This window comes from Ornithodoros turicata, chromosome 5, assembly GCF_037126465.1.
Source record: "Ornithodoros turicata isolate Travis chromosome 5, ASM3712646v1, whole genome shotgun sequence".
NCBI classification, from domain to species: Eukaryota; Metazoa; Arthropoda; class Arachnida; order Ixodida; family Argasidae; genus Ornithodoros; species Ornithodoros turicata.
In genome coordinates this window covers 72,669,018-72,680,748 of record NC_088205.1, presented here as the reverse complement: position 1 = coordinate 72,680,748, position 11,731 = coordinate 72,669,018, and the positions used below count along the sequence as shown (strand labels likewise).

Below are 11,731 nucleotides of genomic sequence, written 5' to 3'. Positions count from 1 at the left end.
TACAACGTTCTTACTTTAGTTACATTGTACACAGGAGTGGCAATATCAAGCTTACCTCGGATGCCAGGATCTCCGGTCTATACCGTCGTTGAGGCCTCTGTTCAGTTTCAGCTGCCTCGCTCCCGCTCTGGCGGTCCAACCAATTGCTGCGCAGCAACGACGTATCAAGCAAGAGCGGGAACATGATTATTTTGTGTTTCATAAGGCATGGTCTACTAATGACGAGGAACGTTGAATAAATTGAATGAACGAGGAGTGGTATTGTGGTATTTTGTCGCATTGAAAATTGCGTCCCACAGCAGGCGTCATTCACGCAATGAGACAATTTAGGGTGTTGCTTCTGAACCGAGTACTAGAAACTTGTACAGGGACATGTGCTCTGTATCCTAGTCTATCGGCGTCGTATTACCACCTGCCAACAGGAATTCTGAACTTCGCTAACCGTCTACTGACCTTATTGTTCCAAGAATTTTCTTTCGAACTTCAGGCATTTGAGAAACACCTGTGTAGTTGAGGCTACGGTGGAGTTCACTGAGATTCATCTGATCAAGTCGGACGAGTTCCATGAGTTCCTCCCCGTGCTTATATCGTGCATCCGGAAGGTAGTTCATCCACAGCATACAGGCTTCAAACACTTCCGCTTCACTGCAAAGCACGTGTTACAGTATACGCATAGTATCAGAAGAACAGTGTGCTTTTAGGTAAAGCTGTTCAGCTCAGCGCACAGTCAGCTGGTTATCACATACATCCGGGGGAATACGGCAGCTTACCATCGGCAACCCATGAGGTCGGCTTTGAGAATCTCCTTTATGTCTTCCACATCCATCGCATTGTATTCACTACTATTGACCACAGAAGTGAAACGCCTCGCCAAGGCTTCTCGGAGGCGCTGTCTTTCCTCTTGTAAGTCAAACTTCCGTGCAGCAGCAAACATAAGGATCCTTTGACCCACTGGAACTACGTCCGAGTCCAGCTGAAAATTCGTGTAGACAGTGATTATGTTCTTCGCTTATCACTTATCGTATCACCAATGGAACTATACATGTAATGTGTAGCATTATATCTTTGTATTCTTGCAAGGTGTAAACATACCTGGACACACCGCTTCATGACGTCAGACATCTGCAAGTGAGATGCAGCGCAGAATATATCCCCAACAATTTCCGCAGTTACTTTGAGTTGATGAGTTGTCATATAGTGAAGAAGAATGTTGAACGTGGCGGCGGAAATGCCAGACAACTGGATCTGCACAACAAATTTGGAAGGTGAAAGAGTCGGCGCCCATGAGAGGGAAGGTATCCACATGAGATGCAAAACACGGTGTGCCTATCACTATGGATGGCACTCGCTTCTAACGTACTGCTAAGCAAACGCTATGCCCGCGCAAAGTTCTATGGTCGTGCTCAACTTAAGAAGGAAAGTAATCTAGTCCGTCAACTACGCACGCCGGTGAAGATAAGGAGAAGCAATAGCGCGCCAGGAGAGATACTGCAGCGCCACCATGCGCCGTCAGTAGGGGAGCACACTTTCTGCCGCAGCGTGGTGTCATGCGGCCAGTCTTAACAGCCAATACGGAAGCAGAGTGAGTATGATGGATTGCGTTATCTGGCGCAAGGTGTGAGCGTGACCTCACTGTGTCCAGCCATCCTATCCGCGTCGCAGTAATATTTTGAGAGCTGACGAACTAGGTTTCTTTTCCTTCTAAAGTTGAATACGACTATAGTAGCTTAGTCTTGTCCCATATAGCTGAAGATAGGCGTACCGTGCTGTTTGCGTCATTTTCTAAAGCACTGGTCAAAGCAGGGCAGCTCTTGGTGAGGACCTCTCGATCGACGTTGAATACTTCATGATCAACCACGACGATTACATTGGTCGTGGACGGACCTCCCGCAGCCGCCGAGGACGCCATTACACCCGCCGCCTCTGAGAAAATTATTGAAGAAAAGGCAGGTCTAGTTACGTTCGCAATTATGTAACACATATCACAACTAGATATACTCGGTATAACAATTAACAGTCGCGGCAGTTCAGATCCGTTCCGGCAAGAAACGATTGTCTTAAACACTTTTTTTCTTCAGGACCCTTCAAGGATGGGACAATTTGCTTCTGTTACGAAGGTTATGCTGTTTTGATAGTAACATTCCCAGTTGCGTGGTACTACACGCTCCTACTTTACCTTGAAATAAATAGAATAAAACATGAGCAGCACCCCCGGTCGTAAGTAAACCCTCTTTGCTAGCACTTGTGTTATAAGAACAAGAACCACCACTGCATACTCTTGGGAACTCCGCTGTAAGAAGCTGCGCGCTTCGCCACTATACAACCACTGTTTACATGAAGCCAAGATGTCAATGACATCGTCCTCCGTAGTCTCGCAACAAACGGCCATGCCGCCAGATTACTATATATATAGCTCCACAATTTAGGTTCAGGCTGTCATTATGTTGTCATTGCTCTGGCCTGAGCAACACGCATGGGCCGACGTGTGCTGGCCCAGTCTTGCGTTGTCACTAAATGCGCAACAATAAATGTCAAATTACGTGGCGTTTCTGTAGATGGTCGCGGGACGTTATTTAAGTCCATAAAACGAGAACAGCTTACCTTACGGTTGCTAGGACCTCTGGTCACAAAGTTCGCCTACGAGAGGCACAACCATCTTGCCCGAAAGCTTCCAATGCAACACGCGCGACTAAGGCACGCCCAGACTGCACGAGACGCAGCTGTTGTTTTTTGTCCCTGAAACTGCATGTTTTAGGTAGATTGGGACACATTGGGTACGCTGAGTCTGGTAATGTACAGAAAACGTCTGAACTTTGTAGCCATGCATGGACCATAGGGACAGAATTTTTCTTGCTCGGCGCTATCAACTCCATAGAGTCACTACATTTTGTTTCCAGGATCTGAAGAGGAAACAACGGGATGCATCCCACACAAACGAAACATACGCACTTTGCGTTCGCTCTTGGAACGAAGCCCGCTGCGCCTACCCTCCCCCCCCCCCCTGCAAAATGAAAACTGAGCGCCTAAAATGTAACCATCTATTATAAATAAAGTCGGAGTCTATACCAATTTTATCCCTCCATTCAGGCAACAGGTCTAAATCAAGGTTATGCTACTATAGACAGCCAGACGTGCAGATCGGGAAGGCTTCGTATCTGTCTCGTCCTCATTCACACGCACGCCTTGCGGTACCTATCCAAGCGCTTGGGACAACACCCGTTTGGGAGTGAAGATGTAGCCCTCCTTTGAACGCTCACGCACACGGTTCCAGGACAAAAAGCTCACCGGACAGAAGCTCACCGCACCAATGTGTAAAATACGTAAAAGGCCCTCCTGACCTAACATTGGTCAGTCTCGACGGGTGCATATTCTACATGTACTGACCCACTCTCCAACGTGTGAAATACGTAAAAGGCTCTCCTGACCTAACCTTGGTGAGTCTCTCTGGTGAGCTTTAGTCCGCCCCCGGTGAGCTTTTGTCCGGTGAACTTATGTCCGGTGAGCTTTTGCCCATGCACACAGGGGTTTGCGCATGATTTCCATCTCGGGGGTGGTGTTGGAACTTTGTAAAGGGGGAGCAGGCTCACACCTGTATGAGCTGACTTTTTTGCTTTCCTCTCTCTCTCTCTCTCTCTCTTTGACGGGTGTTATGAGGTGATGTAAAATATTTCGGGAGTGGGATGTGCTTGGAAGATCACTGCCCGTACACATGCAAACTTTTATAGGCTGACTTACCTTACGTGTAAATCTACTCCCAATTATTAATTATTAGGTGTAGCCTCTTTTACCATATTTTTCCCCCCTCTGTCATGTTATCTCATTGCAGAAATGTATGGGAGGACCTGGCAACTTGAGGTACCTCCACAGCCCAACACTTCCGGACGCAGCAGGGCCCAGACTTGTGCATATCTTGAGTACGTACTCGAAATACAGCATTTTGAATACTGTTTACGGTGTTTTGGTATTCTACTCAATACTTTTTGCGACAAGTATTTCTAAAGTATTTATTTATTTTTCAGTATTTGCTACTCACTGCTCAAAATACTTCCCTTCCTCGTCAAGCCGTATCCAGCACACTTCCCCGCCGTGTCCATATTTTCAGCTCACTGGAACTTCCCCCTTTCTTTCTTCCTTTTTCTTGAGGGGCGGCGCGAATTCCGCGCCGCCCCTCATGCGCGAATTCCGCGCATCTATCGTTTATCCGCCTATACAATAAGCTGGTCCCACGCTTGATCTTGTTGGTCAGTAGCCCGTCCCCTTTGTCAGAAAACGGTTCCTGTTCATATTGCCAGGTGAATCCCCAGGTACAAGAGGATCACGGCATTCATTTCCTTAGTCTCCAAAGCTATAAATACGCGCCAGAAGTTGCAACACCCCAGCTGATTACGAAGTTTTAGGTCAGAACATATCACCAAATATTATTTGAGTTCGTCAAAGTTCACCAAACGTTACTTGACACTATCTTAAATACTTAGAGTGATCAGTACTGTACTCAAGTTACTTTCAGTTTTGAGTATTTTGTACTCTATTTTAACTACTTTGTACGCGGAGTATTTAGTATCCTACTTTAAATACTTAAGCGCAGTATTTTGTGCAAGTGTGCAGCGCACAAAGTCACGCCAGATAGGACTAATGGCTAATACGCAGCACCGCCCTTCCATTGGACGTCCTATATTTGTTTGCTGGCTCTAGCCAAAGCTTTTCTTACTGTGCCGTGCACGTATTGTACATAGAGATGCCCCCACCATCTCCTTGTCTCCGAATTTGTTCATTTTTATGTCGCAGATTTTTATTTAAAAATGATACGAAAGCTACACAGATGCAATTTTTGCAGTTGAGTTATACGGCAGTACGGACATCCTCTGGAAGAGAGTATATAAGTACAAAATAAACTAATTTGCTAAACATAGTGTATGGGGCCGGTTGGTACATATCCCTTGGCCAGGCGACAAATTTTGTCGCTTGGCCAAGGGGTAATTTGCTAAAAATTTCATCTTTTACTCTTCAATTGCAAAAGCGAGATAGCAGAGTGGGAGGACAATCCTTGTTGAAAGCCTTTGCATTTTTTAAAAAATCCTGAAACGCGCACGGACGTTAATATATCCATCACCGAATTTGGCTATGCAAATGAGTCAAAACCGAAACCCCGCCTATCGGGAGCGCAGGGAGGACAGCGCTCAATTCAACGTCAGAGGGCCACGTGCTTTTGAGCCATGCAGGCGATGGAGATGATTGGAGTAGGTGCTGATCCGCTCGCCAGATCAGCCGCTTTGCAGCTGGCACCTGGCTCCGGGATTCGAAGTCGGGAGGTCCCCGGGTTCGAGTCCCGGTACCGGCTGTGCAGTCTGGGTTTTTCCTGGCTTTTCCTCAGACAGGAACTTTCAAACATATGTCGGAACAGTTCCCTCAGAAGTCGGCCCAGGAGGTACATTCCCCCAGGGCGTCAGTCGTGACGTTGGCCACCTCTGTGAGGCTGACAACGGCGAGCCTTTCGACACCACCACCACGGTCTAGTGGCTGGGAGGTGACCTTGATTCGAATCCCTGCGCCGGTTGCGCTGTCTGGGTGTTTCGCAAGGATTTTCCTCAAACATATGTCGGCACAGTTCCCTGTGGAGTAGGCCCAGAAGACACGATTCCCCCCAGCGATAGTCGTTATCTCCGACTCTGCCATCTCGCTTTTGCCCGAAATTCCCTAATTAAAAATTCATTAATGTTAGGTAATTACACAGTACATTTTGTCGTTACATGGTGAATATAGCAAAGCTTGCACAATTTGGGCATGTCGTAAAAATACAAAATGACGTTATTTGTGGCGCTTCAAAATTTGCAGACTGATTGTCGTTCGCATAGCATTTGAAAGCAGCAATAGCATTTGAAAATTCTAACATTTGAAAAAATATGGATAAAATTTGCATTTGAAAAAATTCGGATAAAACTTCAGGCGAATGACTATCAGTCTGCATAAGTCTGCAAAGTTTGAAGCGCCACAAACGTCATTTTGTATTTTTACGACGTGATCAAAATGACCTTTGCTAAATTCACCCTGTACATACCTGCCTGGTCGCATTCCTCAACTGGAAAAACGGCATCCGTGTAGCTTTCATAGCTTTTCTACTAAAAATATGTAACGAACAAAAATGAACACCCTGTATGTTCCTCCTAGATCACCGTGTCCTAGATTATCAGCATGTGACGAAGGTTATCATCCATCATCAGCATTTCGGGAGCGGTGTCGCAGCAGTCAAGCCTAATTTGTTGCTTAGTGATGCTCGCGTCCTTCGAAAACATACGTCAAAAAACACACTTTAGACCACAGATTACTGGACATTTTTTTAACTTATTAGTTATTGAGATGAGATACCATGAAATCATGATTCATGAGGTCTCGATCAATGCGGTGCAAACAACTCCTTGGTCTCGATCAGTTTCGGTTAGATCACATTCATCAGCAACAATGTGGGAAATAGCCCCCACTATCATCATCATCATCAGGAATCCAAGTCAAGCCGAGAAACAGCTGTGCCGGTGAATTTCATTACAATATCCATGTTCAGCATACAGCTTTGATGTCTTTTATGACTGGTTACAACTAGTATAACAGTCGAATTGAGGAAAGCAACTCATATATTATTTGCATTATATTATATGCACGTGTCTCGCGTCGTAGCCGATTGCAGAACTGAAAGCGGATGAATTTCATAACTCCGAGCATATAAACGTTGCATACTTTCCCAGGTCTGTGCTTGTTCCTGCAACATCGACGTTCCTTCTGTTGTGCACATGATGGATTCAATCACGTATGATAGTGCACAGTTCATGAAGACCCTCCTGGAAAAATACGATAAGATACGAGGTACTTGTAGTAAACTTACTTAGTGCTTGTAGGTCTTGTAGTAAACTTGTATTTCGAGTTTCTTCGACGGTAGATTGTAAATAACTTTAACACCAACCTTGCAGGACTCTGTCCTAGTAAGCATGACTTCGCCTTTTGGGATGTCGTAGCAATATCTGCAGCGGATGAGGAACAAGCAAAGTCCTTTGAATTACAGATAAGCAAGAAGCGAGAATTACTACGTATACCAGCAGTACAATACCACGTCTTCCCCGATATCTCTGGCACGAAGATGGGTAAAAAAAAACTTTTTTTTTTCGAGAATGCATTCATTCACGTAATTTCTGACACTCAGGCTCGGGAGGCTCAACACTGCATATTCTCGAAAGCTTGGAAGCACGTTACAGTTCTAGCCTCTTCGAGATGAAAATACTCCTGATTCATGCTGGAGGTCAAAGCAGGCGCCTTCCAAGCCACAGTGTTCTCGGGAAGCTGTTCTCTCTTCTCCCAGTGCTGGCCTCAGCTGTTGTGGACATGTTAGACCTGAAGCTGGCACTCTACTTGCCCTTCCTCACAAAAATGAAACCTGGGATTTTCCTAACCTGTTCAGATGACATTGAAACTTATGCCCTGTTTGACTGGGGTAAGTACAACGCAGTAAATATTTTCTCACCCCTTTCTTTTTCTGATCGATAATGTTTCCAACGTCTCAGATAAAGCAGGAATTAAAAACATCTTCGAAGCAGAAGGCTTCACAGCTCTAGCTCACCCGTCTACAATTGATGTCGGAACAACTCACGGAGTCTATGTTCTTCCACCTGACGTACAAGCGACTGAATCGTGCACGGTGACTTCCTGCCTCGAAGTACTTCAGAAACCAAGTGTAGAATTAATGCAGAGCAAGGGGGCAGTTGTAAAGGTACAAAGGAAAGGTACGTCTGTGTTTTTTTTTTAAACTCCTAATGTGAGAGGACTTACCAAATTGTGCTTGCTGGACATTGATGAATACTTTCTCTATTTTGCTTCCTCAAGATTCTGCAGATGAAGAATTCGTGTACACTGACAGTGCCTTCTTTTTCGGCACAAAGGTGATGAGAACAATGCTGCAATATTACAAAGCTGCAAAACCAATTTCCACGGAAATTGATGCCTACAAAGATTTCTTAGAAAAGCTTGGGTCACGCTCACATGTCCCTACTGACAAATGGTCTGCCGGAGACGTGCTCACTCCAATTCAAGATGCACTGGCTCAGTTTCCATTGCAGGTTCTGGTCATACCAAAGTCAAGGTTTTATCACATTGGAACGATGTCGGAATACATTGATAACTTCACTACAAATCAACAGTTTGTGACAGAACTGGGTCTGTCCAAGTTTACAAACAGCACTTTTGTCGACAATAATGGTGTCAATAAGACTGGTCTCCAGTGCCTTACAAATGTTGAAGGTGTAATCATGCACTCAAAAATTCATCCAAATTCTACAATAGGTGCCACTGTTGTAATTGAACATTGTAAGTTCTTGGTTCCTATACATGTTGAACAAAACTGCATTCTAAGTAACTGTGAAGTCACTTCTGCTCCTGGAGAAGAACTCTGCATTCCTGATCATTCTATATTTTTCACTGCAAGTGTACGATCGTCCCACCTTAGCGGGTTTGTCACTGTATCGTTTGGCATAGGTGATGACCTTAAATGTACCTCGAAATCTAGCAAAGATGTCTCGTACTTCGGTGCGAGTCTTTACGAACTCGAAAGCTTGGAAGTTATGCCCATGAGAGGCTTGTTCGAAAATTCCTCGTCAGATTTCTCACTCTGGGATGCAAAGCTTTTTGAAGTTAAGGAGACAATGACAGATGCATTTCATTCAACCCTGAATCTGACACGCGCAATCACCAACAGAGAGAAGACGACGGTATCATTCAACCAGAGGATTAGCATGAAGGATGTTTTAAATTGGAAGTGTGTTGAAAAGGTGCTGGCTTACCAGGATGAAATTTTTATTTAATTGTACAGGTACATCGTACAACTTTGCACAAATCAGCTGTATCAATATTCCTGGATATTTTTATACAAACTTGTAAAAAATAAATCATCGAGAAAGTTTATTCAGCAGTTCGGAAACGACACTGTTTCAGCTCATTTGAAACAAACATCGTGGCAGTACTTAGTACTGTATTATAAGATATGGATAACAACGATACACCAACATCATGAAGCTTTGATTCGCAGAATCACTTCAAGAACATCCAGAAACGATTTTGAGAAAACCTCGTCCGAGAACCTCCGAGATGCTTTTCTGCCATTCGTCTGAATTTCCAGTGCCTCTCCCGGTGGCATTCTCAACAACTTTTGTAATACGTCTGCGTAGCTGTGGACGTCACTTGCGAGAAATCCTGTTACCTTTCCATTGAACGGTGTCACAATGTCCATCTTTGGCCCGCCAGAGTCATGTGCAACCATGAGCAGCCCAGCAGCCATGCACTCGACAACACCTGCAGCGGTAAACAAACTTCCGTAAGGTAAGCAAAATCACAGAGCAAGGACAATGTTGAACAGGACGAGCACTTCGTCACGGAAAACCAATTAGCCCAAAGATTTGCCCTCCATAAAGGTAAACACAGTACTACAAGACATTCAACTGGAGCTGTACTATAAGGTGCTACTGGACAGCATACCTAGCAGTATGCTAGTGAACAACACCCTCAAATCTGATTATAGTCAACCCTCGATTTGTGAATGGCACCTCCTGCACGTGACAATTCTCACTGGTTTAAGATTCCTCGATTTCCTAACAGTATAAGCATTTTTTGGGGACAAGCCTTGAAGACCCCACCCCCTTTTTACCCTAATTTATGAATGGGGAAAGTATAGTCATGCACGTCAATCTGAGGTAAATAGAGGTGAATGGAGCAAAACCAAGAACAATCCATGTCCTACTGTGAAATGGCAGAACAGGAAAAGGTTGTTCACTTATTTACCACGATGTGTGATCCGTGTTTCTGAGGCACCGATGGGCAAGGCATATAAGGGGTGTGATGCAGTAATTCGAGGACAGGAATGACAAATCGAGCATAAAATTGCTAACGTTTCTCCCACGCAAGATTGACACAAAAGAAATGGTGGTGCAGAGTGCTATTACAAAGTACTTGCTCCCACGTCGTGATGCATTTCCCATCGTCTGTTCTTTCCAAGCGTCAGTTTACTGATCCCTCGATTTGTGAACGACATTTCGAGATACGTTAACCTTTCATAAATCGACGGTCGACCGTATACTATGACGTCTCTTACTTACCGATCCCAAAATGTTCGTTCCACATTGTGTGTATTCCAACGGATGCCTGTTCCATTTCTTTCTTCAGCTCTGCAAACGTTATATTCAGCTTGAACTCCACCCTGTCTCCTATGCCCAACCCCTCAGTCATTCTCTTGAGCGCTTCCACTCTCTGGGTATCTGCTTCATTTCTGCAACTCCCGACCAACACCAGCTTCATCCTGCTGAAGTCTTCCGGCGGCAGACGATCCTTCAGCTCCGCGAACACCCTCAGCTGAAGATCGTGGTCTTTTTCGGGTCTGAACTGCGCCACCGACAGTACTCGGAACTCTTCGGTCAACTTTGACGGGTCTCTCGTAATCTTCGTAAATTCTGTGACGTCGCACGGTGGGTACACGAGAAACGTCCTGACCGGAACTTTCCACAGTTCAACTATGTGTCCCATCGTCCAGCTAGAATTAACCATTATAATGCTAGAGCAGCGTCCACAAAGTCCGTACAGGTACGCGAAGAAACGGTAGTACAGAAGCTTGACACTTGTTAGGAAGGGGCTTCTTGATATGACGGCCCGGTTGTTATGAGCCTTAATTTGCTCCGAAACACGGCTCAACATGTCGTTGCTGATCGTGGGATAGTGAACGTACGAAATGATGTGACAGAGCCCGAGGTACTTGAACAATGGACAGGTAAAGGCATAACCCATGGTGTCAATATAGATTGTTGGCACAAACTTGAGTATAGCTTCAAGGCCAAGGAAGACTGAGCCGATGCTTTGACCAAGAAGCGTGAAGACTGGGTAGTACTTTGCTTCAACGATGTGCCGCTTCTGGAGATACACAAACCTGACTGGTTGGGTGAGTTTAATATTGAAGCGTTTCTCCGCGTTCGTAACAATCTCCTCAGGTGTAACGTCTTTGTCTCCGGTGTATACGATGCAGTGGTAGTTCGGGTAGCTATAAAGGGAGAAATACACATGAAGCAGCAGATGCGTGGCATCGCTACGCATGTCGGTACATACCGTTCTTGGATTGCTCGAATTGCTGCCCACAGTACACGTTCTCCACCACCACCGGCATTACAGTACGGATGGAAGAATCCTAATGTAGGCTTCTTATCCGGGTAGAGTTTGCAACTTTCCTGCCTGACTTTCTGCAGCCACAGGAACAAGAGCAGGATGCCAATTGGGCAGCACAATGCGATTGCGCTCAGTAAAATGAAACAATCCATGGCAGGTGGACGCTATCTTGTGAACTGCAACGAAGCAAACAGTTGATTTTTACAATAATATTCACTCCAAAGCGGAAAAGGTTGATAATGCAGCTGCAGTAATGATCAAAGTACAGTTCCTGTATACGATTTAAATGCGTACAATGTGACACCTCAGCAAAGCACACAATTACTCATGCTTGACAACACATAGGTGTTTGATGGTGAAAGGACGCCGGCGGCACAGTATTGTCTACCTCACATTATGACCAAGAGACGAAGAAAAATACACGAAAGTGACAAGAGCACACACACACACTCATCGTAATCTGAAGAATAAACCGTCAACGTTCCAACAGTCCACGAAAGCGAAACCGAAGTTGCTTGAGTTCGGTGAAAAATACGCCGCGACGACACTT

At 45.1% G+C, this 11,731-nt stretch overlaps 3 protein-coding genes across 9 annotated transcripts in view; 1 reads left to right on the top strand and 2 right to left on the bottom strand.

Moving 5' to 3' along the window:
- Positions 1–2,709, bottom strand: part of LOC135394733 (uncharacterized) — a 29,463-nt gene extending 26,754 nt beyond the window's left edge. For all 3 annotated transcript variants that reach the window (XM_064625632.1, XM_064625633.1, XM_064625634.1), the window contains exons 1-6: positions 2,602–2,709; positions 1,763–1,923; positions 1,093–1,245; positions 771–973; positions 454–645; positions 56–146 (exon numbers count right to left, since the gene is read on the bottom strand). In XM_064625632.1, coding sequence (XP_064481702.1) covers positions 56–146; positions 454–645; positions 771–973; positions 1,093–1,245; positions 1,763–1,909 — 786 coding nt within the window. In that variant the 5' untranslated portion in view covers positions 1,910–1,923; positions 2,602–2,709. The remainder of the gene's footprint in view (positions 1–55; positions 147–453; positions 646–770; positions 974–1,092; positions 1,246–1,762; positions 1,924–2,601) is intronic.
- A 3,774-nt stretch (positions 2,710–6,483) lies between these two features.
- LOC135394735 (fucose-1-phosphate guanylyltransferase-like) lies at positions 6,484–8,947 on the top strand. 2 transcript variants are annotated; one of them, XM_064625637.1, is made up of 6 exons: positions 6,484–6,527; positions 6,738–6,855; positions 6,960–7,130; positions 7,190–7,477; positions 7,548–7,766; positions 7,867–8,947. In XM_064625637.1, exons 2-6 carry the CDS (start codon positions 6,783–6,785, stop codon positions 8,838–8,840), a joined length of 1,725 nt encoding a protein of 574 aa, XP_064481707.1. In that variant the 5' UTR covers positions 6,484–6,527; positions 6,738–6,782; the 3' UTR covers positions 8,841–8,947. The 2 variants fall into 2 exon arrangements, with proteins under 2 accessions (XP_064481707.1, XP_064481708.1); XM_064625638.1 differs by lacking the exon at positions 6,484–6,527 and having other exon boundaries at positions 6,767–6,855; positions 7,052–7,130.
- On the bottom strand, positions 8,816–11,726 carry LOC135394736 (GDP-Man:Man(3)GlcNAc(2)-PP-Dol alpha-1,2-mannosyltransferase-like). 4 transcript variants are annotated; one of them, XM_064625641.1, is made up of 4 exons: positions 11,570–11,726; positions 11,125–11,357; positions 10,128–11,059; positions 8,816–9,327 (listed from the first exon to the last, which is right to left on the bottom strand). In XM_064625641.1, exons 2-4 carry the CDS (start codon positions 11,331–11,333, stop codon positions 9,044–9,046), a joined length of 1,425 nt encoding a protein of 474 aa, XP_064481711.1. In that variant the 5' UTR covers positions 11,334–11,357; positions 11,570–11,726; the 3' UTR covers positions 8,816–9,043. The 4 variants fall into 4 exon arrangements, with proteins under 4 accessions (XP_064481711.1, XP_064481712.1, XP_064481709.1 ...); XM_064625642.1 differs by having other exon boundaries at positions 11,626–11,726; XM_064625639.1 differs by having other exon boundaries at positions 11,630–11,726.
- Positions 11,727–11,731: the final 5 nt, after the last annotated feature.